Consider the following 21,795-nt stretch of genomic DNA (forward strand, 5'->3'; position numbering starts at 1 on the left):
GGAAATACGTCAAATCGAAGATTTTCGGTTCCGTCCGCTTCCTGTTTAGGTCCTCCTCTAAAACGGTCTTTTCTCGGCTTCGCATTTCTCCGCCGTGGAATGCTGTTTAGAAACGCTGTTTAGCGACGCTGTTTTGAAACTTCTACTACTGCAAAATGGAATGTCGTTGATTGAAAATTTCTTCTCTGGGCCACTCACACAACTACCCTGTGTGTCTACAAACAGTTGAACACGCGATCATAAGGGATTTAGCGAGGTCTGTGGCGAGCTGAAAAAAGTAAGTGAGTTTTCCGTTTACATAGCGATATATTTTTGTTTTTACACTGGGCTGGAGGAGAGAGACTCCGCCCCGATCGGAATGTTTGTTGTTTGAGCGGCGTGCACGACTCGCCTGTGTGTTTAGAAACGATTGCACTTGCGATCATAATGGAAAAAAAAAAGTTATAAAAAACACTAAATCGCTGGCAGTGGGCAAACACAGCCAGAAATAAGTCTGGCAGGGAATGAGTTGTTAATGGGTTAAGACGATTTATTTTGGCCCGGTCAAAATGGGCCATCATATTATTTGAATGTATGGGTTTGTTTGTTTGTCAAGGATTGTTATGAGAGGATGAAGGAGGGCTCTCTGATGAAAACAGACTCTGACTGCGGACTACAAGCTGTGCTCCTCTGTTATTCTGTCTGAAACTGAAGTCAGCTTACGCTTGATGTGTGCGCCAGACACCCCCCCCACCAACCCCCCTCCCCTAATTCAGGCTCTGTCCTGAATTTTCCATTGATCGCCAGATCACTGGGTTTTTCTAACCCATTAAGACCGGGAACGCAGCACGTGTGTAATTTTTTTATGTCTTTGGCTATTCAAAATTAGCCATAGACATCACAGAGTGTGCGCTATGAGCTTGTAGATCTGCTTCTTTTTTTTTTCTTTTTTTGAAAATTGGTGCAAATCTTTGAACATATTTCTTTTAAAGCGAACATTTTGTAACTCAAATATTTGCTTCTGGGGGTCCCTGGAACAAAATATTTTACAAATCTTCGCTTAGAAAGGATACATATTCAAAGATTTGCACAAATGTTCACGTTTTTTTTTTCAAAAATAGCAGATCTTGTAGATCTGCTATTTTTGAATAGCCAAAGAAATCTAAAAAATCACACCCAGTGTGAAGTGAGCGGTGCTATTTAAAAACAACAGTGGTCATCACAGTGATGGAAGCTCACTTTAAAAAAAAAAGTAATTCTGAAGTGAGTGGTATTATTTATGAGTTATTAATTTCATCATGCGTCTCGCTAGCCAATCACAGTACTGAGCAAAGGGTCTGAATACCAATCAGCCAATCACAGTACAGTGAAAGACACATTTTCACGACGGAAAGAAAAACTTTCACCACGGATGGGTCCCAAACCCACTTATTGGAGCGGCTACACCGCCCAAAAAATGACAGAGATGCGTTCCCGGATCGAATGGGTTAAAATGAACTACACTGAACCCTATGATAATGACTTTAGGGGCCAGATGGATTCACTAGAGGGGCTGGTGGAGAAACAGGGGAGGGGAGGGAGGGGAGAGGGAGGGAGGGGGGATTCATTTTCCTTTTGAGGAGAACGAACTGAGCGAGTGGCCAAGCCAGCCAGCCAGCCAGCATGTCAGCTGAGACCCGGCCATGCCTCTCCACTCATCCCCATAAGAGGATAGGACATAATGGGGTTTTCTTCTCCTCCTCGATCTCTACGACTCCTTCCAAACTGCAGAGAAACTTCTTCTTCGGCCTAGCTGCTTGCTGTCCCCCGTCACATTTCATGCTCCATCTGACAATAAGGGTTTGAAGGGACGGAGAGGAGAAGAAAGAAAGAAGAAAGACGACTGGTGTGTGACCTCAATGCAAGACAGAGAGAGATAAGCTTTTAACCACTTAAGCCATATATAATTGGTACTTGGAGGAAGACGATGAATTTGCGGAAATAGCAGATCATCTTCGAGTTGCAGTGTGCGTGTGTGCGTGCGCGTGTGTGCGTGTGCGTGTGCGTGTGCGTGTGCGTGTGCGTGTGCGTGTGTGCGCGCACGTACATGGAACAATGACATTGCAAAAGGATAACGATGCCTCCTGTATTCAACTACGTATGAACATCTAAAGTATATTTCTCTCACCTATACCCGCCACCCACCAGTTCATTCAGCTCTCGGTTACGCAACACTCATACTCCTGTAAAGTATAAATTCCTCAAAAGTGTACTTAAGTACAGTACTTGAGTAAATGTACTTAGTTACTTTACACCACTGCTTATCTCCGATTCTCCATATTTTAACCTTTTGTGCGCCGCGTTCCGAGCTTGTAGATCTGCTATTTCTGCTACTTTTGAATTGTAATCCTGAAAAGTAACAGTTTTGGACACTATGAGGTTTCCGCCCGACAGAGTCGATATATACGGTGTTACGTTGCTGAATAATAATAACAACGTATACAGGCCAGCTTCCCCCGCGGGCCTCTGGGAATAGATCTAATAACGAGGCACACCTGTGTTCCTCAATCTCCCCCATGGCAGGCCTCTCCGACCTAAACGACCTCCTGTCACCTGCGATGACAACCTGGTTGACGCGGTGATATTTTTATTCCGGTTACTAATACGCTGTACAGTCGCCTACCACGCACTGCATGGCTGTGAGTATATATGTTACAGGGAACACACGCACAGTACACGCACACACGCACACATGTGTGTCGTCGTGGATAGTAACCCATAAAAAGATTTATTCTCCCCCTATCGGTTTACAACTCGGACGGCTCTGATTCGACTAGCAGACCATCGGCCGGTTGGCGCGGGCACTCGCGCCTGGAGGCACTCGGCCGCGGTTCTGCTGAGTCGGCTTCACTTTAATTCAAGGGAACAAGATAGTATTTCGAGGCCACAAGATAGTATTTCGAGGCCACAAGATAGTATTTCAAGGCCACCAGATAGTATTTCAAAGCCACCAGATAGTATTTCGAGTTGTGGCCCGAGTATTGTTTGATTGGTCAATCACTGAATTCAGAGGTGTGTTATTTCAAAATGTACTTAAAGTACCAAAAGTAAAAGTACTAAAATGTTTGAAAATAGCAGATCTACAAACTCACAACGCGTCGCGATGCGACACGTTGTGAGCTTGTAGATCGGCTATTTTCAAATAGCCAAGGTATAAAATAGGGCTAAAGCGGTTAGTGTATGTTTTATAATGTAATATATTCATATCTGCAAAGTAACTAGTAAGTCAAGTTTACAGATACTTGTAGTGGAGTAAAAGTACAATATTTGCTTCTGAGATGTAGTGGAGTAGAAGAAAAAGTATAGACAATTGGAAATAATCCGGTAAAGTAAAAGTGCCTCAATATTTTACTTAAGTACAGTACTTAGTTACTTTACACCACTGGTATTTGCAGCAGGCCAAATGGGGGGGGGGGGTGGGGGCAATACGTTGTATCCCGAGGAGGTTTATGTACCACCTTTTGCAAAGTAACAGCCAGACTTTAGAGCTTAATTTTGTGCGTCTTGATAATTGCCTCTGCACATTAGCAGTAAATTATAATTAAAAAGTTTTCATACGGTATATCTCGTTGCAAAAGGGAGAACAGAGAACTCTTGTCTGTCACATACTGAAGAAAAGCCAATTACCCAGACAGAGCTCTGCAGAGGGACGAAAAGCAAAGAAAAGAAACACTGGCCTGGAACAAAAAATACACACGATGGTTGCATTTCCATACACCCAGTAAGTATGGAATGTATAGTCAATGTATGCACAGTATGCATGCGTGTGCTCGTGTGTGTGCGTACGTGTGCGTGCGTGTCTGTCTGTCTGTCTGTCTGTCTGTCTGTCTGTCTGTCTGTCTGTCTGTCTGTCTGTCTGTCTGTCTGTCTGTCTGTCTGTCTGTCTGTCTGTCTGTCTGTCTGTGTGTGTGTGTGTCTGTGTGTGTGTGTGTGTGTGTGTGTGTGTGTGTGTGTGTGTGTGTGTGTGTGTGTGTGTGTGTGTGTGTGTGTGTGTGTGTGTGTATGCATGTGCAAATGTACAGACAAGACATCAACCAATGGCCCGTGGGGCGGCAGCGTGCCTCAGGGGTAGAGTGGCCGGGTAGAGTGAACCGGAAACCGCGAGGTTCCCAGTTCGATCCCAGGCTGGGGGTGCTCCCCCAGAGTTAGTGTCAATGTCCTTGAGTAAGACACTGAACCCCTAATTGCTCCCGATGAGCAGGTTGGTGCCTTGTATGGTTTCCTCCGCCGTCGGTGTATGCATGTGTGTGTGAATGGGTGAATGTAATGCACAATCTATGTAAAGCGCTTTGGATAAAAGCGCTATATAAATGCACCATTTACCAATCAATAACTATTGTGTGTATTACAGGCAAAAGCACAAAAGTATGTGTGATGGCTATTAGGGCAGCATCTTAATTGCTTTTGCGTTACAAGCGTTTGTTTGTCTCTTTCGTTTATGTACGCTTGGAATGCTGAATGAACTGCTGACTGCACTGCAACTAAATCACTGGATCTATGAAAGCAGCAAGCAGCCGTTTAAACCACTCATTTTATTTTATTTTTTAACCCATTAAGGGCGCGCTCCCACCAAAACATGGTCAGCTAGCGTTAAACGCAGGTTGTGCGCGGCCACAGTTTTTTTGCAGCCAGCGGATTCTAAAAAACAGGAGTGACGCGCCTGTCACTCACTTTCAGGACCTTCCCCGTAGCCCGCACCGCCTGCTACCTTGAGCACCATGGTGCTTCCTGAGTCTTGGGACGGTCCGCCTTCCACTCACCCGATTGGACAGAGGGGGAAAATCAGCTCCTGCCTCCAGCAGTTTTCTGCTTCAAATGGACAAGTCGTGTAGAGCGGATAAACGCACGGTCTGCGCGACAGGCGGTAAGATCCGCTCTTGCGTGAATCCACGCATTTACCTTGACAAAGGTAAAATAAAAGTGCGGTGGGAGCGCGCCCTAAGACCTGAAGCCGATTCTACAAATGTTTTCTAAATCAATAAAACAGTTTTCTGAAAACTTGTGTTGCTATATCAGCGGTGCTCAAACTTTTTCATGTCAAGGACCCCCAAAATGATATGTATTTGGCCGCGGACCCCCATCTCAAAATTCGTTGTTCCAGGGACCCCACATTTTTAAGATTTTTCAAAATTAGCAGATCTACAAGCTCATAGCGCGGCACTCGGTGCCGCGCTATGAGCTTGTAGATCTGCTATTTTTGAATAGCCAGAGTGTAAAATAATGCTTTTTAGCTCAAATCTAAAAATTCGTTCCAGGTCTTAATGGGTTAAATAGCCTAAATATCTACAAGCTCACACCGCTGTGGATCGCTAGTAGTTGTACCTGCCAACGACAATCAATGCTGAGGATTTCCAACTCACCACAGACCCGACTTTTATGTACAGTATTAGTTTTATTGACGCAACAAACAGCCGTGGCTGATATATTAGCGGAATGGAGAGAAAGGCTTTAGTTTATTTTCAGTAGTAAATTTGACCTATCCACACCTCGTCTCTGTCTGAGAGACAAAAACGATAGACCGGTGGTTCTCAAAGCCTCAGGGTTTTCTTGAAGGAGTCCCAAACGGACCGTTACAGCTAGGTCTGTAACTCTGAGAGTTATGGAGGGGTCCTTGAGATTAAAAAAAAAAAAAAGTTTGAGAACCACTAGAGTAGACATTCGGTGCTAGTCTGAGCATTACTTTTATACAATAGGCAATAGTGGTTCCCAAACTGGGACCATCAGGGGGTCCCCACATGATTTTGGGGGGGTCCCCCAGATGATTAGCTTAACGTGCAACATTGTTTTCTCACTCAACAGTAAACAAAACAACATGCAGTATAAGTTTATGGTATCTGCACAGTTACAATTTAATGACTTTTAACACATACTGTACGCTGCCATGGACGCAGATCTGCGTCTTAATGTTTAATTTAGTTAATAGACGATCACGCTGTCTTATTTACATTCCGAGATCATTTTTGCTTCCCAGTCACATCCGCTTCACCCGGAAGCAATTTCAGCGATTTCCGTTTCCGGTTTCCGGTTTAGCTTGAAAAATGCGCTAATGCAGCCAAAACACGTTTTTTCACACGGTATAAAAAACGAACGGACAGCTCCACTTCTTTTTTCTTTAGTCTGGGTGATGATCAGTCATTGGCGTCGTGTATCACATCGTATTTAAGCCCGATCAGCGATTGTCGAAAACGTCACATCCGGTTTATTTTGACTGTTTGAGCCTGGAGGGGGGGGGGGGGGGTCAGTGAGTCATCAAGGTGGCATTTTGCTGCTCTCTGGTGGTCGATCCTCGTATGTGTTTAAAACCATGGCCAGAGAAACTTAAATGCATTTAAATAACAAAATAACAACAACAAAAAATGGTGAGTCCATTATGAATAAACTCTGGCAGTCAATGTGTTAAGACCTTTTTAATACCAAATAGGCCAAATGTGTCAAATATTACGTAAGAAAGAGGCAAACATTGTGAAAATAGCCGATCTACAAGCTCACAACGCCTCGCAGTGCGAGGGGTCGTGGCCTGAAAAAGTTTGGGAACCCTTGCAGTATAGAGTAGGGCAACACGTGTCTGTCGTCCTTCCTCGCTTTGTTGCGTGCGTGCCTGGCGGTTGCCTTCGCCACTGTCTGCTCCACACAGTTCACCCCCGCGAGGCGGCTTCCTCCTCCCTCAAATCAATCACTAGCGATCGCTCTCCGCCCAAAGGAGAGAGATGTTAATAAAAAAAACATAAAGAGAGAGAGAGCTACCACAGTGCTCAGGCCTGTCAGGGTTTGAGAGCAGAGAGGACATCAATGCCTCACTCAGACAGCATGGCCTACTGGGCCCGCCTCGCCCGCCTCCCCCGCCCTCCCCCCACAATCCCCCGACAGAAGGACACTGGTTCACCTCAGTTCAATACCAAGTTTTTTGCCTCCGTCGTCTCTGCTCTGGCATACAGAGAGGAGACAGAGAGAATAGCTTGGCTGCACTCCCTGATGTAAATGTCATCGGGATAAAAAAAATCTATTTCACGTTTCATTCAATGAATGTGGGGGGGGGGGGGGGGGGGGCAGGAGCACCGAACGGCGAACGGACACGGTTGCCGAGGTTCTTCAGCTGTGAAGCTTTTTTCTATAACCTGACAATCGCCGGCTGCTCGCCGAAAAAGGCGAGGATGATTTCTCAAAAAAGGTGAACCGTAACAATGCTCTCTGGCAGGAATTCAAACGTTTTGCTGATATATATTTTTCATTATAATCTTCTTTAGCCCATTAAGACCTGGAACGCATCTGTGTCATTTTTTGATTTGAGCTAAAAAGCATGATTTTACACTTTGGCTATTAAAAATCACACCCAGTGTGAAGAGAGTGGTGCCTTTGAATTAGTGTAACTGGTTGCATCCTTGTGTTGCAATCAGCTGCAGCTGTTGAGGCCGTGCTCAAACATACGGACGGACGGACGGACGGACGGACGGACGGACACACACACACAGTCAAGTGTAGGAGTGGCTGGCACCACTCAAAAATAGCAGATATACAAGCGCATAGCGCGGCACCGAGTGCCGCGCTATGAGCTTGCAGATCTGCTATTTTTGAAAATGTATTTGAAAATGTGTGCAAATCTTTGAATACATATTCTATTAAAGCAATTTTTTTAACTCAAATCTTTGCTTCTGGTGGTCCCTGGAACAAAACATTGTGAAATGGGGGTCGGCGTCCAAATACATATCATTTTTTAGGGTCCTTGACATGAAAAGGTTTGAGCACCACTGACATAGAAACATACGTTTTTCAGAAAACTGTTAGGATTTAGAAGACATTTGTAGAATCGGCTTCAGGTCTTAATGGGTTAAGGCTGCAACTAGCGATTATTTTCTTAGCGATTACTCTATCGACCACTTTTTAAAAAAATGTTCTAATAACTGAGAACCACATCATGTCTTTGATCATTTGTTACACGTCTTATATATCAACAAGTGGACACGCATACATTCGAATGGATTTTTTTTATAGTCGACTAAATCGATCTCAGTCTGATTAACCACGTAAAAGCCCTATTCTATGCTTGGTTGCACAATGATGTAGCACAACACAAAAGGCAATCTACAAGCTCACAATGATGAGCTTGTAGATCGGCTATTTTCCCGATTTAAAAAAGTCACATTTCTATTTCTTCACCTAAAATCGATTAGTTATATTAAAATGGATTATATCTATATCTACCGGTATCTCTCTCTCTCTTTTTGGGTGGTGCCAACCACCCCTATATCTGGCTTTGTACACATACATACATACATACATACATACATATATATGTATGTATATATATAAATATATATATTAGGGCTGTGCCGATATATCGTATCGCGATATATCGCGATACGTTTTTGTGACGATATGTATCGTTTTGGCTTTTTTGTTGTTGTTGTTGCAATAATAATAATGCAAAAACAGAAGTATTTGTTTGCATTTGCTTTTTTTCACCCCCATATATTTTCATCATAAAAAAGTGCCATATATCATATCGTAGCAATATCGTGAGCCCAATATCGTGTATCATCGTCGTATCGTATCGTGAAATTAGTCGGCACACCCCTAGTATATATATTTAGATTTGTTCAATTAACTGTTGCTCCACAAACAAATCGCTGCCTGCTCGCGGAGCACCAAGGCGAGGATCATTTCACAAAAGCTGAAGCGTAACAATGCTTTTGGAAACCATAACAATGCTTTTGGAAACCATAACAATGCTTTTGGAAACCATAACAATGCTTTTGGCATAAATTCAAACGTTTTGCTGATTTGCTTTTTTTTCCTCTCCTCTCCCCATGCTCATGTCTTTAGGGGCTTCTTCTCATTTCAAACGCAGCGTGAGAGGTGCTGAAATACAAGCATCTAAGTAGCAAATCAGCATCTCCATGGCAACCGTATTGATCAAGCCTCCTGGGAGCCCTCAGAAGGAGGAAAAAAAATCCATCCCTCATGTCAATTCTCCAGCATTAACAGATCAGCGGCCGCTCACATCCTGAGTGCCCGGTCACAATATTTAATGTCCCCCCCCCCCCCCCCCTGCAATAAAATCTACAATCGCTGTTTGGCCGCGCTGATGGTTCATTATCACACAGGAGGGGGAGACCATCGCGGGTTGATCCAACCATGTGTTGGGAGTCCAAATGGCAGCGGTGGAAGAAGTACTGAGATATTTTTACTTAAGTAAAAGTACACAATATAAAAATACTCTGTTAGGGCGCGCTCCCACCAAAACATGGTCGGCTAGTGTTAAACGCAGGTTGTGCGCGGCCACAGTTTTTTTGCAGCCAGCGGATTCTAAAAAACGGGAGTGACGCACCTGTCACTCACTTTCAGGACCCTCCCCGTAGCCCGCACCGCCTTCTGCCTTGAGCACCATGGTGCTTCCTGAGTCTTGGGACGGTCCGCTTTCGACTCACCCGATTGGACAGAGGGGGAAAATCAGCTCCTGCCTCCAGCAGTTTTCTGCTTCAAATGGACAACTCGTGTAGAGCGGATAAACGCACGGTCTGCGCGACAGGCGGAAAGATCCGCTCTTGCGTGAATCCACGCATTTGCATTGACAAAGCATTGGCAGATTCTGCCCCAGAGGTAAAATAAAAGTGCGGTGGGAGCGCGCCCTAATACAAGTAAAAGGCCTGTGTTCAAAATGTTACTTGAGTAAAAGTACAAAAGTATTGGCATCAAAATGTACTTAAAGTACCAAAAGTAAAAGTACTAAAATGTTTGAAAATAGCAGATCTACAAGCTCACAACGCGTCACGATGCGACGTGTTGTGAGCTTGTAGATCGGCTATTTTCAAATAGCCTATGTATAAAATAGGGCTGAAGTGGTTAATGTATGTTTCATAATATAATAATGTATATCTGTAAAGTAACTAAGTTTTCAAATCATTGTAGTGGAGTAAAAGGTACAATATTTGCCTCTGAGATGTAGTGGAGTAGAAGTAAAAGTATTGGAAAATTAGAAATACTCAAGTAAAGTACAAATACCTCAAAATTGTACCTAAGTACAGTAATTGAGTACATGTACTTAGTTACTTTCCACCACTGCCAAATGGAACCATTAGGGTCCATTTGGTATCCATCTGTACACTCTGAGTTAAATGAACACAGTGATTATACAGCAAAGAGACGGGGGTCTGTGGCTTGATGCATGTCAAACTGGGGGTCCTTGGAAATAAAAAGGTTGAGAATGGCTGGTGTAGGGGGCGGGGCTGTCACACACGCTCTGTGCCGAGTGGCAGGAGTATTGACGTCTGAAGGGAGTGACAAGGCGTCACAGTTATCTCACACAAACTATTCATTCAGTTGATGCCTCCGGATCCATTCATACAAATGTCTTGTGAAACAGAATATAATTATGCCATTATAAGCCAGTAAGATGTACATGCACAGCGAATATTCATTCCGCCCTGACATACAGTACGGAAGTAGGGAAATCCTTCCGCGACGTTGGACTATAGTAACGTGATGTTTCTAAACCACTGGTTCTCAAAGTATAGGGTCTGGGGACCCCCAGGGGTCCTTGAGGGAGTTCCAGGGGGTCCCCAGCTAAATGATGGATAGTTAGGAACCAAATGAACCCATATGGGTCCGTAACTCTGAGAGTGTGCAAATGGAACCAAATGGACCCTAACGGGTCCATTTGGTTCCATTTGCACACTCTCAGAGTTAAATCAACATTGATTTTACAATATGAATCGGGGTCCCAGATATAGAAATGCTATTAAATGGGGGTCCGTAGCCCTAATGCATGTCAAACGGGGGGTCCTTGAAATTAAAATGGTTGAGCATCACTGCTAGAGCCGTCAAAAATCTTCTCTTATGGGAGTCCCTGGCATATCTTTTCAAATGGGACCCCCCCAAGTGTCAATTTGGGGGTCCTTGACATGAAAAGGTTTGAGAACCACTGTTCTAAACGGACGTGATAACGTGATGACCTTAATGACATAGTTGAATGTTGAAAACGAGTGGAATCCCCCATTAAGTCCTATGACGTAAACCCATTCCATATTGCGCTAACAAGATGTGTGATTTAATATGAGGTGGTATTGTAGCAAAGAGTCAAAGACTGTTATAGATTCCTGTACAGGTTGCTCAAACCGATGTTGCACAACGTATACGAGGTATCTGTAAGCCTTATTTACACAATATTTGTATTGTTATGTTGATGATGTTACTATTTCTGCTACAGGAAAGCTTCACTTTTTTTCTTATCTGATTGTCTTACTTGTGTTATTGTTTTTATGTTGATGTTAGCAATATAATGGACCTTACTACACTTGCTTTTTTACTGCTTGTACATGAGTTTGGAAAAAAGGCTTCTGCGTGGAACGATCTGTAAAGTACCTTGAGACTGGATCAGTCGATCGTGCTGAACGCTTTTACAGTCAGGTTTAAAGAGCTGGAGGCAGATTCTGTGAACTGTCTGTGTTTTCAGTTGCTAGGTTATTGAAGTAATAGTTGTATGCCTACCGGATAACGTTTTAATTCTGTTGTTTAATTTTTTATTTATTCCTGCATGGTTTTACTGCGTTGCTGTGTTTTAATTTGCAATGCTGGCTGTCGTGCCCCTAGGGCTTCCTTTGGAAAACAACTTTTAACACATTCCACGCCAGAGTTTAATATCATAATGTACTCACCAGTGCCAGCGATTTATTGTTGTTTTTTTGTTTTTTTCACGTCGCCACAGACCTCGCTAAATACCTTAAGATCGCGCGTTAAACTGTTTGTAGACACACAGGGTGGCTGTGTGAGTGGCCCAGAGAAGACCGTTTCAATCGGCGACATTCAATTTTGCAGTAGTAGTCACGGTTTCTGTTAAACAGCGTTCAGCGAGGAGAAAAAAAAAACTCTGAGATAATGGCGGATTATGGGGAAGATTTAGAGCGGCGGCGGATGGGAACGAAAATCTCCGGATACGGATATTTCCATATCCGGGTGTGCTACAATGAAATGTGTCACTGCGAGGGAGGCCTACAATGAAATGTGTCACTGCGAGGGAGGCCTACAATGAAATGTGTCACTGCGAGGGAGGCCTACACTGAAATGTGTCACTGCGAGGGAGGCCTACAATGAAATGTGTCACTGCGAGAAAAAAAAAAAAAAAAAGACCACTTCGCGTAGAACTACACGACTGGCACGCTGCCCAATTATTTAGGTTCGCGTAGAACTACGCGATTGGCACGCAATGTGTTAATCTCAAAGGGACTTTATACCCCTGTGGCTAAATAAAAGGTCACATAAAAAATAAATAAAAGATAAATGAGAGTAATGACAAATAACTCTGTTTTTCTCAGAATAATTTTCTTTTTTCAATTATGTCTGAACGGGCGCCCTCTCATCCTAGCTTTTGGCTAATTTAATTAGCTACGTGGTGAACTGGAGTCAATAATAATATGGAGAAACTTGTAATTGCAAGGCCCATGTTAATCAAAGAGTGCATGACTGATGAGAAGGTAAATGGGCTGAAGAACTGTCACTTCCTGTCTCTCTCCTGATTGCCGCTGAGGTCTGCCGCCTCCTCCATCATCATTACAGCCTGACTATCAATACTAATCTGCTGGATGGGTTTTCTTCTTATGTAAGAGCAGAGCAGCAAGTCAAATCACTCATTACTATGATCTCCCTATAGGGGATGGGATACAGAAACCGGAGGAATCGAATCCAACCAGTGGTGGAAAATGTACTCACATTTTTTTGTACTTAAAAGTAAAAGTATCAATACTGCAATGTAGAAATACTCCGTTACCAAAAGTACTCATTATGCAAAATGTCCCATTTCACAAGTTTAAAAAAATATACATTTTGAAAATAGCAGATCTACAAGCTCACAATGCGTCGCAAGATCTGATGTTTTCAAATGGCCAAAATATATATAGGGCTGAAGTGGTTAATGTATGTTTTGTAATAATAATCAAAATCTACAAAGTAACTAGTAATTCAAGTTTTCAAATAATTGTATTGGAGTAAAAGTACAATATTTCCCTCTGAGATGTAAATGGAGTAGAAGTAAAAGTAGAGAAAATTGGAAATACTCCAGTAAAGTAAAAAATACCTCAAAACTGTACTTAAGTACAGTACTTGAGTAAATGTACTTAGTTACTTTACACCACTGGATCCAACATTTGAGGAACCGTTTCCGAAAGGTTCTGAAACGTCTTAATTTCAAGGACCACCATAACTATGGGTCCATGGTTCCATCTGTGCACTCTGAGATAGTTACAGAGCTGTAAGGATCCATTTGAAACGATACGATACTATACGATAATACTTTGTCAGTTTGCACTGAAATTTATCTTGCGACCCAACAGCCATGTATGCAACACATAACAGTACACACATTTGACATGACACAAGAAAACAACAAAATACATACATAAAAGACATGCAAAGACAAGAGCAATGTCCACCACTCAGCCTACCCCTGGCTTATAACTCCTGATTAAGCCTCAATGTCGTCTGATGGACAAAGGATCTCTTCAGTTTGACCTTATTGTATGTTGGAACACCGTATCTCCTTCCTGAAGGCAGCAACCTATATTCTCCATGCAAAGCATGGCTAGTGTTTGAAGTGATATTCCTTGCCAACCTTATCATACTGTCATTATACGTAGATGTATAGAGCCTCTGAAGTGGTTGTCCAACAATCTTTGAACAAATGTTCACTTGTTGCAGCAGTTGTGACTTTAAAGCTACAGACAGACATCCATACCAGGTGGTACTACAGCACTGCAGGACACTCATTATAACAGAAGTGGAAAACAAAAGAAGAATCTGTCTACTAGCACCAAAAGATCTCAGACGGAGAAGGAAATAGACTCTTTGCTTTGTCTTCTTACCCACTGATTCAATCTGTTCTTTCCATGACAGAAGGTGGTCTATTACTACTCCTAGGTATGTATACGAACATACCTGGTTGATCTGTTCACTATGAATAGTAATGGGGGATCTGTGTATCTCTAGTGGAGCACCAAAAACAATCTCTTCTGTCTTTTTTGTGTTATCACTCCACTCCACCACCTTATTTACTCTGTGTTGGTGCAGTCCAGGATCACTGGAACTATCCAAAAGAGAAATCAAGACTGTATCATCAGAGTACTTTAGAATGTATTGGTCTGGTTTGTCAGTGCGACATTCAGACAGACATTCCTCAGTACGACAGCCGTCAGTATAAAGGGTGAAAAGTACAGCTGAGCTTACACAACCCAGAGGGCTACAATAATATGTATGCAATACTGTATGTATGATTGAATTTGTGTTTATCAAAAATTATAATCAAGTTAGATGTTTTTCAATATAGGAATCGATACAGGGAGCCGTTAAGGAATCAGCCCGTTAAGGGGCGATCGTTAACCAGAATTGCTCGAATCCTTTTTTTGTTTGTTTTTCCATTATGTAAGAGCAGTGCACCAAGTCAAATTACTCACATATGATCCCACCTGGCCAAATAAAGTGATTCTGAACAACACAATGCGGCACTCAGTCAGTCAGTGAAATCCTCAGTGTTATAACGCTGAGAGGGTAAACAAGTTAACATGCCAGGTGGTGGAGGCTATGTTTTATTCAGAATACCACCCAGGTGACTTTTGGACAGTGGCACCTTTTACTTAAGTAAAAGTATCAATACTGCAATGTAGAAATACTCCGTTACAAGTAAAAATCCGGAATTCAAAATATACTTGAGTAAAAGTCCAAAAGCATTGGTATCAAAATGTACTTAAAGTACCAAAAGTAAAAGTACTCAGAAAATAGCAGATCTATAAGCTCACAATGCGTCGCATCGCGACGCATTGTGAGCTTGTAGATCGGCTATTTTCAAATGGCCGAGATGTATATAGGGCTGAAGTGGTTAATGTATGTTTGGTAATAATGATCAAAATCTTCAAAGTAACTAAAGCTGTCAAATAATTGTAGTATAGTAAAAGTACAATATTTGCCTCTGGAGTAGAAGTAAAAGTATTGGAAATTGTAAATACTAAGTAGGCTAAAAATACCTCAGAATTGCAGTACTTAAGTAAATGTACTTAGTTACTTTCCACCACTGCTTTTGGAGCCTGGCATGTCTGAAGAAGAGCTATGCCAGACTCCCAACGTCACATGGTTGGTAAATAATAAAAAGTGGCTTGGTCCACGGTGCTGACTCTGTTCTATTTTGGGGGTCCCCCCAAAAGGCTCCATTTGGTTCCATTTGTACTCCTCTCTCAACTCAGGAGTTTTACTGTGCACAAAGATGAGAAAGGAAAAACGAGGCCATTCTGCGTTGTCTCATCATGGCCGGCCTTGACATTTTTGACCACCAAACTGCACCATATGCAAGACACCGAGTTAGATCTAATATAGGTTCTCAACCTGTAGAGAGAGGGTTGAGAACCACGCGTTGTAATATAGTACGTTTCATGGCCTCGTGTTGTGATTTGACAATGATAAAGTGTCAGGCTGCAGCGATCCATCATTTTTTTCTAAGCAATTATGCTATCGATTACTTATTCGATTAAAACTGATAATCAAACGAAAAATCTAAACAATGATGTTTCGCAAAATTTGGCAACCTTTTCTGGACCACATTGGCACCCTTACTATGGGGAAGAACTCACAAATTAGTGTCCTGAGCAGAGAACCCCCCTCCCCTCCCCTCCTGACTCTCTCCCTCCTGTTCCCTGGTATGAATGAGTGTCTTTAGTTACTGTCTGTCTTTGTCGGTTAATTTTGTTTTTATATGTCTTGCATTTAACATGTACTTTTGGTATCGGTTCACTATTTTACTGTTTTTCTCTGTTGCTTTGTTTAATTGTTGTTTTTTTGTCAGAAAAAAATCAGACCTCTTTGTTATCAAAAATAAATAAATAAAGAGATTTGTAAAAAAATATATATATATATATTCTAGTATTCTTTCTTTAAATAATTGACTAAATTAATTAGTCTGATAAACCACTTATGCTGTCGTACAACATTGTCGCTTTGAAATATACAGAAAATCGAGAGAGATCTACGGTACAAACTCACAACGCGTTGCTCACACTGTGAGCTTGTAGATCAGCTGTTCTCAACAAAGAGATTTGGTGGTGTAGAGGGGGCGGGGCGGGGGAAAAGGAGCAGAACTAACACGGAGCCCTGTGGGACCCCGGTCAACTACGTAATATAGGGTTTAAGTGGTTACATTGATTAGTTCGATGAACTGTTTCCACCCCTAACACGGCGGTTTAATGAGTCATCACAAAACAAGAGTGACATACATGCACCCACACAGACATAACCGACAACCTCATTACAATGGCTCTGCAATTGCTCCGCGGGTTCACCTAATAAAAAAGGTGGCCGCCGCCGCGGCATCCGGAAAAGGTTAACCCATTAAGCCCGCGGGAGAGCATCTGTGTCATTTTTTTGGCTATTCAAAAATAGCAGATATACAAGCTCATAGCGCGGCACCGAGTGCCGCGCTATGAGCTTGTAGATCTGCTATTTTCGAAAAAAAACGTGAAAATGTGTGCAAATCTTTGAATATATATATTTTTTTTTTAAAGCAAACATTTTTTGACTCAAATCATTGCTTCTGGGTGGTCCCTGGAACAACATATTTTGAGATGGGGGGATCCCAAATACCTATCATTTTGGGGGGTCCTTGACATGAAAAGGTTTGAGCACCACTGATTATAGCAAGAAAAGTTTTTTTCAAAAAACTGTTTTGGAATTTGATTTAGAAGACATTTGTAGAATCCACCCAGAAGCAAAGATTTGAGTTACAAATGTTATATTCAGAGATTTGTACAAAATGTTCACGATGTCAAAAAAACAAACAGCAGATCTACAAGCTCAGAGCTCTGTGCCACTGTGCCTTGTATATCTGCTATTTGCCAGACCCAGAGGGTCGGCCTACATGAGGCTTTGTCTGTCCCTTATTTGTCCCTCTTTTGTCCATATATGGGCATAAAAGGGAGGCTTTGTCTGTCCTTCTTTCGTCCCTCTTTTGTCCCTCTTTTGTCCATATATGGGCATAAAAGGGACACAGACAGACACATACAGAGATCTCTTTTGTCCCTCTTTCGTCCCTCTTTTCCTTCAACCACTAGGGGTCTGGCAGTACCAGGTCTCCTGGTCCTAGTTTTTTTAATTGCTCTAATAAATCTTAAAACGACACACGGACGCGTTTCCCCGGCCTTAACGGGTTAAGAGGGACACTTAAAAAAAAACGAGTTCGCCCTCCCACACAGACGACAAAGGAGGAACGCGCATATAAGGTCTGTCTGTCTGGGCTGCGGGGGGGGGTCGATCAGTGTCGGTATACAGCCCACGGTGACAGCTGTAAGGTGGCACCACGGCGGAGGCATGAGGAGGAGGAATATCACCATAAATGCAGAGTGACTGCCTCATCCACCGTGGGAAGGAGCCGCGTTGACAGGCGCTGCCAATCTAACAGAAATCCCACTGATTGCCCCGGCCCCATGACGACACAAGCCTAATCCTTCCTCTAGTGCCATGGGTTTGGTTGGTTGGTGCGTGCGTGATGAGGAGGGCCCACCTACGCTTCCCCTCTGCCTTGGGCTGTCAGGCTGGCAGGCAGGCAGGCAGGCAGCATGCCCTCCCACCCTGTACTGTGTGACTTCTGCTATAACTAAAGCCCTCTGATTCATATAGTTTGTCGCACAACAGTGCCGTGCGGGCGGGGAGGCGGGGGGGGATAGCCGACCCGCAAGCTCATCACGACGCGTCGCGGATAGGTCTGCTATTTTCGGCCTACATATATTCGGCTTAACCCATTAAGACCGGGAACGCATCTGTGTGTGTCATTTTATAGATTTCCGAAGTCCAGACTGACACCGGGGGAGGAACGTGGAGAGTGAATCCACGTTATCAGTCTGGCCAATGCCAGGCTAAATGAAAGCCAAGCACATATACAGCAAAATCCCCTGTATTATTAACCACAAGAACCCTTTAGCATCTCCATTCTGGGCATGTCATAATAGGCCAACATTTGCAACAAATATAGCGAGAAAACTGCATACAAGCTCCTCATGCGTTGCAAAGCGTAGTTAGCTTGTAGTTTGTCTATTTTGGGGTGAAGAGATTTAGGGTAGAGGGGGGAAAAAAAGGAGGGGACCAATAAGTAACTATGACAGTATATTTTGTTGAACAAAATATATAGAGTTTAAGTGGTTCATTAGGGCAGTGGTTCTCAAAGTGGGGTCCGGGGACCCCAAGGGATCCTTGAGGGGGTTCCAGGGGGTCCCCAGTCAAATGATTGATAGTTAGGAACCAAATGGACCCTTAAGGGTCGGTAAATTCGAGAGTGTACAAATGGAACCAAATGAACCCTAATGGGTCCATTTGGTTCCATTTGTCTACTCTCACAGAGTTAGATTATATATTGGGGTCCCAGAGATACAAATGCCATCAAATGGGGGTCCGTAGCCTAATGCATATCAAATTGGGTTCCTTGAAATTAAAATGGTTCGGAATGAATCACTGCTATAGCCTTTAAAATAAATGTCTCTTTTGGGGGACCCTGGCATATCTTTTCAAATGGGGGTCCGTGTGGGGTGATATGTATCAATTTGGGGGTCCTTGGCACGGAAAAGTTTGAGAACCACTGCATTAGGGCAGTGGTTCTCAACCTTTTTAGGCAGCGACCCCTCCCCAAATTAATATCAGACCATACCCGGTCGGCGCAGCGCATCCGTGGGGGGATATGCGCACATGATCTGGCAACCCGGGAGGCAGTTCGTCCCATAGCTGGGCAGGCCCGTAACCATGGCGACATTGTTTGACACATAAACGCTAATAAGAAGCTGAGATTTGATTAAATTGAAAAACGGGCTTCACAGTTGCGTTCAGATGGTAATGGTCAATGGCTGTGTGCAAAATCAGAGCAATTGCTCCAGCCACTGAGGAGAACCGGGTAGCTTCACGTACTCACCTACTCACCACTACAGAGGTTACTAGAATTATAGTAGGATATTTGAACTGGGGACCCCTCACCCTGACAAGCATTTGGAATTGTAGGAGTTGAGGCATTACATTTTGTTTGACTCGGTTGAACAGATAAATATTACCAAAATGTTACCTCTTTATTATATTATTTGACAATGTGGCCAATGTTTGACCAGTTATTAGGGTTAGGGTTTTTAGGTATTAAAAACATCTTAAAAGTCCTTAAATTGTCACTTCACTGTCATATGAAGTGACCCCCCCCCCCCAAAGAAAAAAATCATGTTGGGCCCCCCGAGACCCACAGGTTGAGAACCACTGCATTATGGGTATAATAAAGATGGGCTTGTACTCCATGTCGGAGTTCAATTATCAGTGAGGATTGGACTGTGCAGGGCTGTGGTTGAGGAGCCACAAAGCCCCAGAGGGAGGATGGAGTGGTTTGCTAAAGATTGGATCTGTTGTAAAAGAAAGAGGATTTATATGAGTACGAGTGACAGTGTGTGTGTGTGTGTGTGTGTGTGTGTGTGTGTGTGTGTGTGTGTGTGTGTGTGTGTGTGTGTGTGTGTGTGTGTGTGTGCGTGCGTGCGTGCGTGCGTGCGTGCGTGCGTGCGTGCGTGCGTGCGTGAGTGTGAGTGTGAGTGTGAGTGTGTGTGTGTGTGTGTGTGTGTGTGTGTGCGTGCGTGCGCCCATGCATCTATGCATACTATAAAGCGTGGGTGCTAAGAGCATGTTAAGTACTTTGATGGCTTTATTCTCTGGTTAAACAGCTACTTAAGGCCGGGGCCCTCGGTTTGTCTAATTGATCTGGAAAAAACACACCGAATGCATTATTGACTGTCACAATCTGCTACCGCAGATCATTAACAAAGACACAGTTGGCTCTGATGTGTCTTGTCGACTCGCTTTAAAAGCCTCTCTTAGAACAGAAGCTGTCTGCAACGCCATGTTTCAAGTAGCCTAATAGGCCCTAGCGTTATTATTTTTTATTTGCTTGTGAACGTAACCATTAATAATTCATCTGCTCGTGCCTCTGCAGCAACTGTTTTGTTCATCTCCCGAATTTTAAGCACCTAATAATGGGGATGTGCACTTCTTAAACCATATACTGCCTGTCAAGTGTAGTGTCAACCTGTTTTGAAAGCACAGACGCAGAATTATTAGGCTGTACTTTCATCCAACAACAACTCAATTAGTCAGACTAAATCAAACCAAGCTCCCCCCCCCCCCCCCCACACACACACACACACACACACACACACACACACACACACACACACACACACACACCCCCACAACAAAGGAAAACTTGCTGTAGCCAGCCAATTACAGGAGTGTCATGTAATCAAGGAGCGATCGAGCATCAGGCCAGCTCTTCAAGGATTTGTTGTGCACACGCCTGGCTGTGATGGTGGTGATGACAGTCTGTCTGTCAGTTGCTCAGTCAAGCAGCATGCAGCGCGGTTTAAAGAATCCAGCAGTGACAGAATGGTAGTGAACGTAGGGAGCTGTCCATTCAGCACCACTAGAGATGCGCAACAGCCTCTCTCGCAGCGAGTCTATAACTCAGGCGTACGACGGTGTGTGTCGCTGCTGGTCAAAAAATAACTGATCTACAAGCTGACAACGACTAGATCAGTTATTTTCGGCAAGCATTGCCAAGTCTCACAACCACTATATTATCCTTAGCTATACTGGACAGACAATCTAGTATGTCTTTAAATGTCTTGATGAATTGAATACCCAGGACCACAATGGAAACAAGCTCCTATATAGGGCTTTTTGTTTTATCTTTTTAACAATCATTGAAAATCGTACCACTGTACTGTTTACAAACTGTTAATAAAGTATTCAATCAATCAATCAATCAATCAATCGCCAATAGCCTATTTTCTTCCTCTTTAGCTAAACAACAATCAAATAAAAACCTTAAAAAGGTCGTCAAGTGGGTATAATGGCAGTCTACTACTATACTACAACCATACAGCAATCTTTATCAGTCAATTATATTTGCATTACACAAATTCTACCCCACACACGCACACGCACGCACACGCTGCACACACGCTGCACACACTTGCCTGAAAGAGCCGCAGAATGTTGGCGACCATGATCGACACGGAGCTCGCCGACGCGCCGATGACTCCCACCACCTTCTCGGGCTTGACGAACACCGGCGGCTCGCCGTTGGTGCACCGCACGTCGGACGTGTCCTTGGTGATCAGGGCCTGGACGAACGTCAGCGACTGCTCCAGCGCGTAGGTGTCCCGGGAGCAGGTGTCCAGCACCCGGGCGCCCAGGGTGATGTTGGGCAGGAGCTGCTCGTCCTGGTTGATCTGGTCCAGGGCGTACATCATGGCCTCCAGCCGGTGGATGCCGTTGTCCTTCTTGATGTCCCCGCAGGGGGACACGCCGTCGGAGCCCCTGGCGTGGACGGGGAAGAGCCCCCCCAGCGTCATGTGGCCCTCGATGCGTATGGAGTGAGGCGCGTAGGATGTGTCCTGTGCCAGCGCCAAATTATCTACTACTACTACGGTCCTCAAGAGCCAAAACACTGTCCACAGAGAGCGAGCCATGGTGATGGTCTCTCACTGGTCTCTCACTGGTCTCTCACTGGTCACTCACTGGTCACTCACTGGTCTCTCACAGACCACAGAGAGAAGTTTTCGGACAGACGAGAGTCTACACTCGTCTATCCGAACGGGAGCTGTCTTTTCAGCACCACCAGAGCTTTTCGGATAGACGAGAGTCTAAACTATAATAAGAGGCCAGTCAAAAGAGAAGTTTTGTTAAAACGAACCCATGTTATCTTCTCCACCGACGTGGTGATGATTCAACAAGCTG

General features: G+C 43.8%; 1 protein-coding gene across 1 annotated transcript in view; it reads right to left on the bottom strand.

The window, feature by feature from the left end:
- LOC311054267 (metabotropic glutamate receptor 7-like) overlaps positions 1–21,527 on the bottom strand; it is a gene marked incomplete at both ends in the record, with an annotated part of 254,803 nt that extends 233,276 nt beyond the window's left edge. Inside the window, one exon of the mRNA XM_084070143.1 lies at positions 21,033–21,527. Within this exon, the coding sequence (XP_083926269.1) occupies positions 21,033–21,527 (495 nt within the window). The remainder of the gene's footprint in view (positions 1–21,032) is intronic.
- Between the last annotated feature and the right edge of the window lie 268 nt (positions 21,528–21,795).

Source organism: Gymnoscopelus microlampas, assembly GCF_963454915.1.
Source record: "Gymnoscopelus microlampas genome assembly, chromosome: 10".
NCBI lineage: Eukaryota > Metazoa > Chordata > Actinopteri > Myctophiformes > Myctophidae > Gymnoscopelus > Gymnoscopelus microlampas.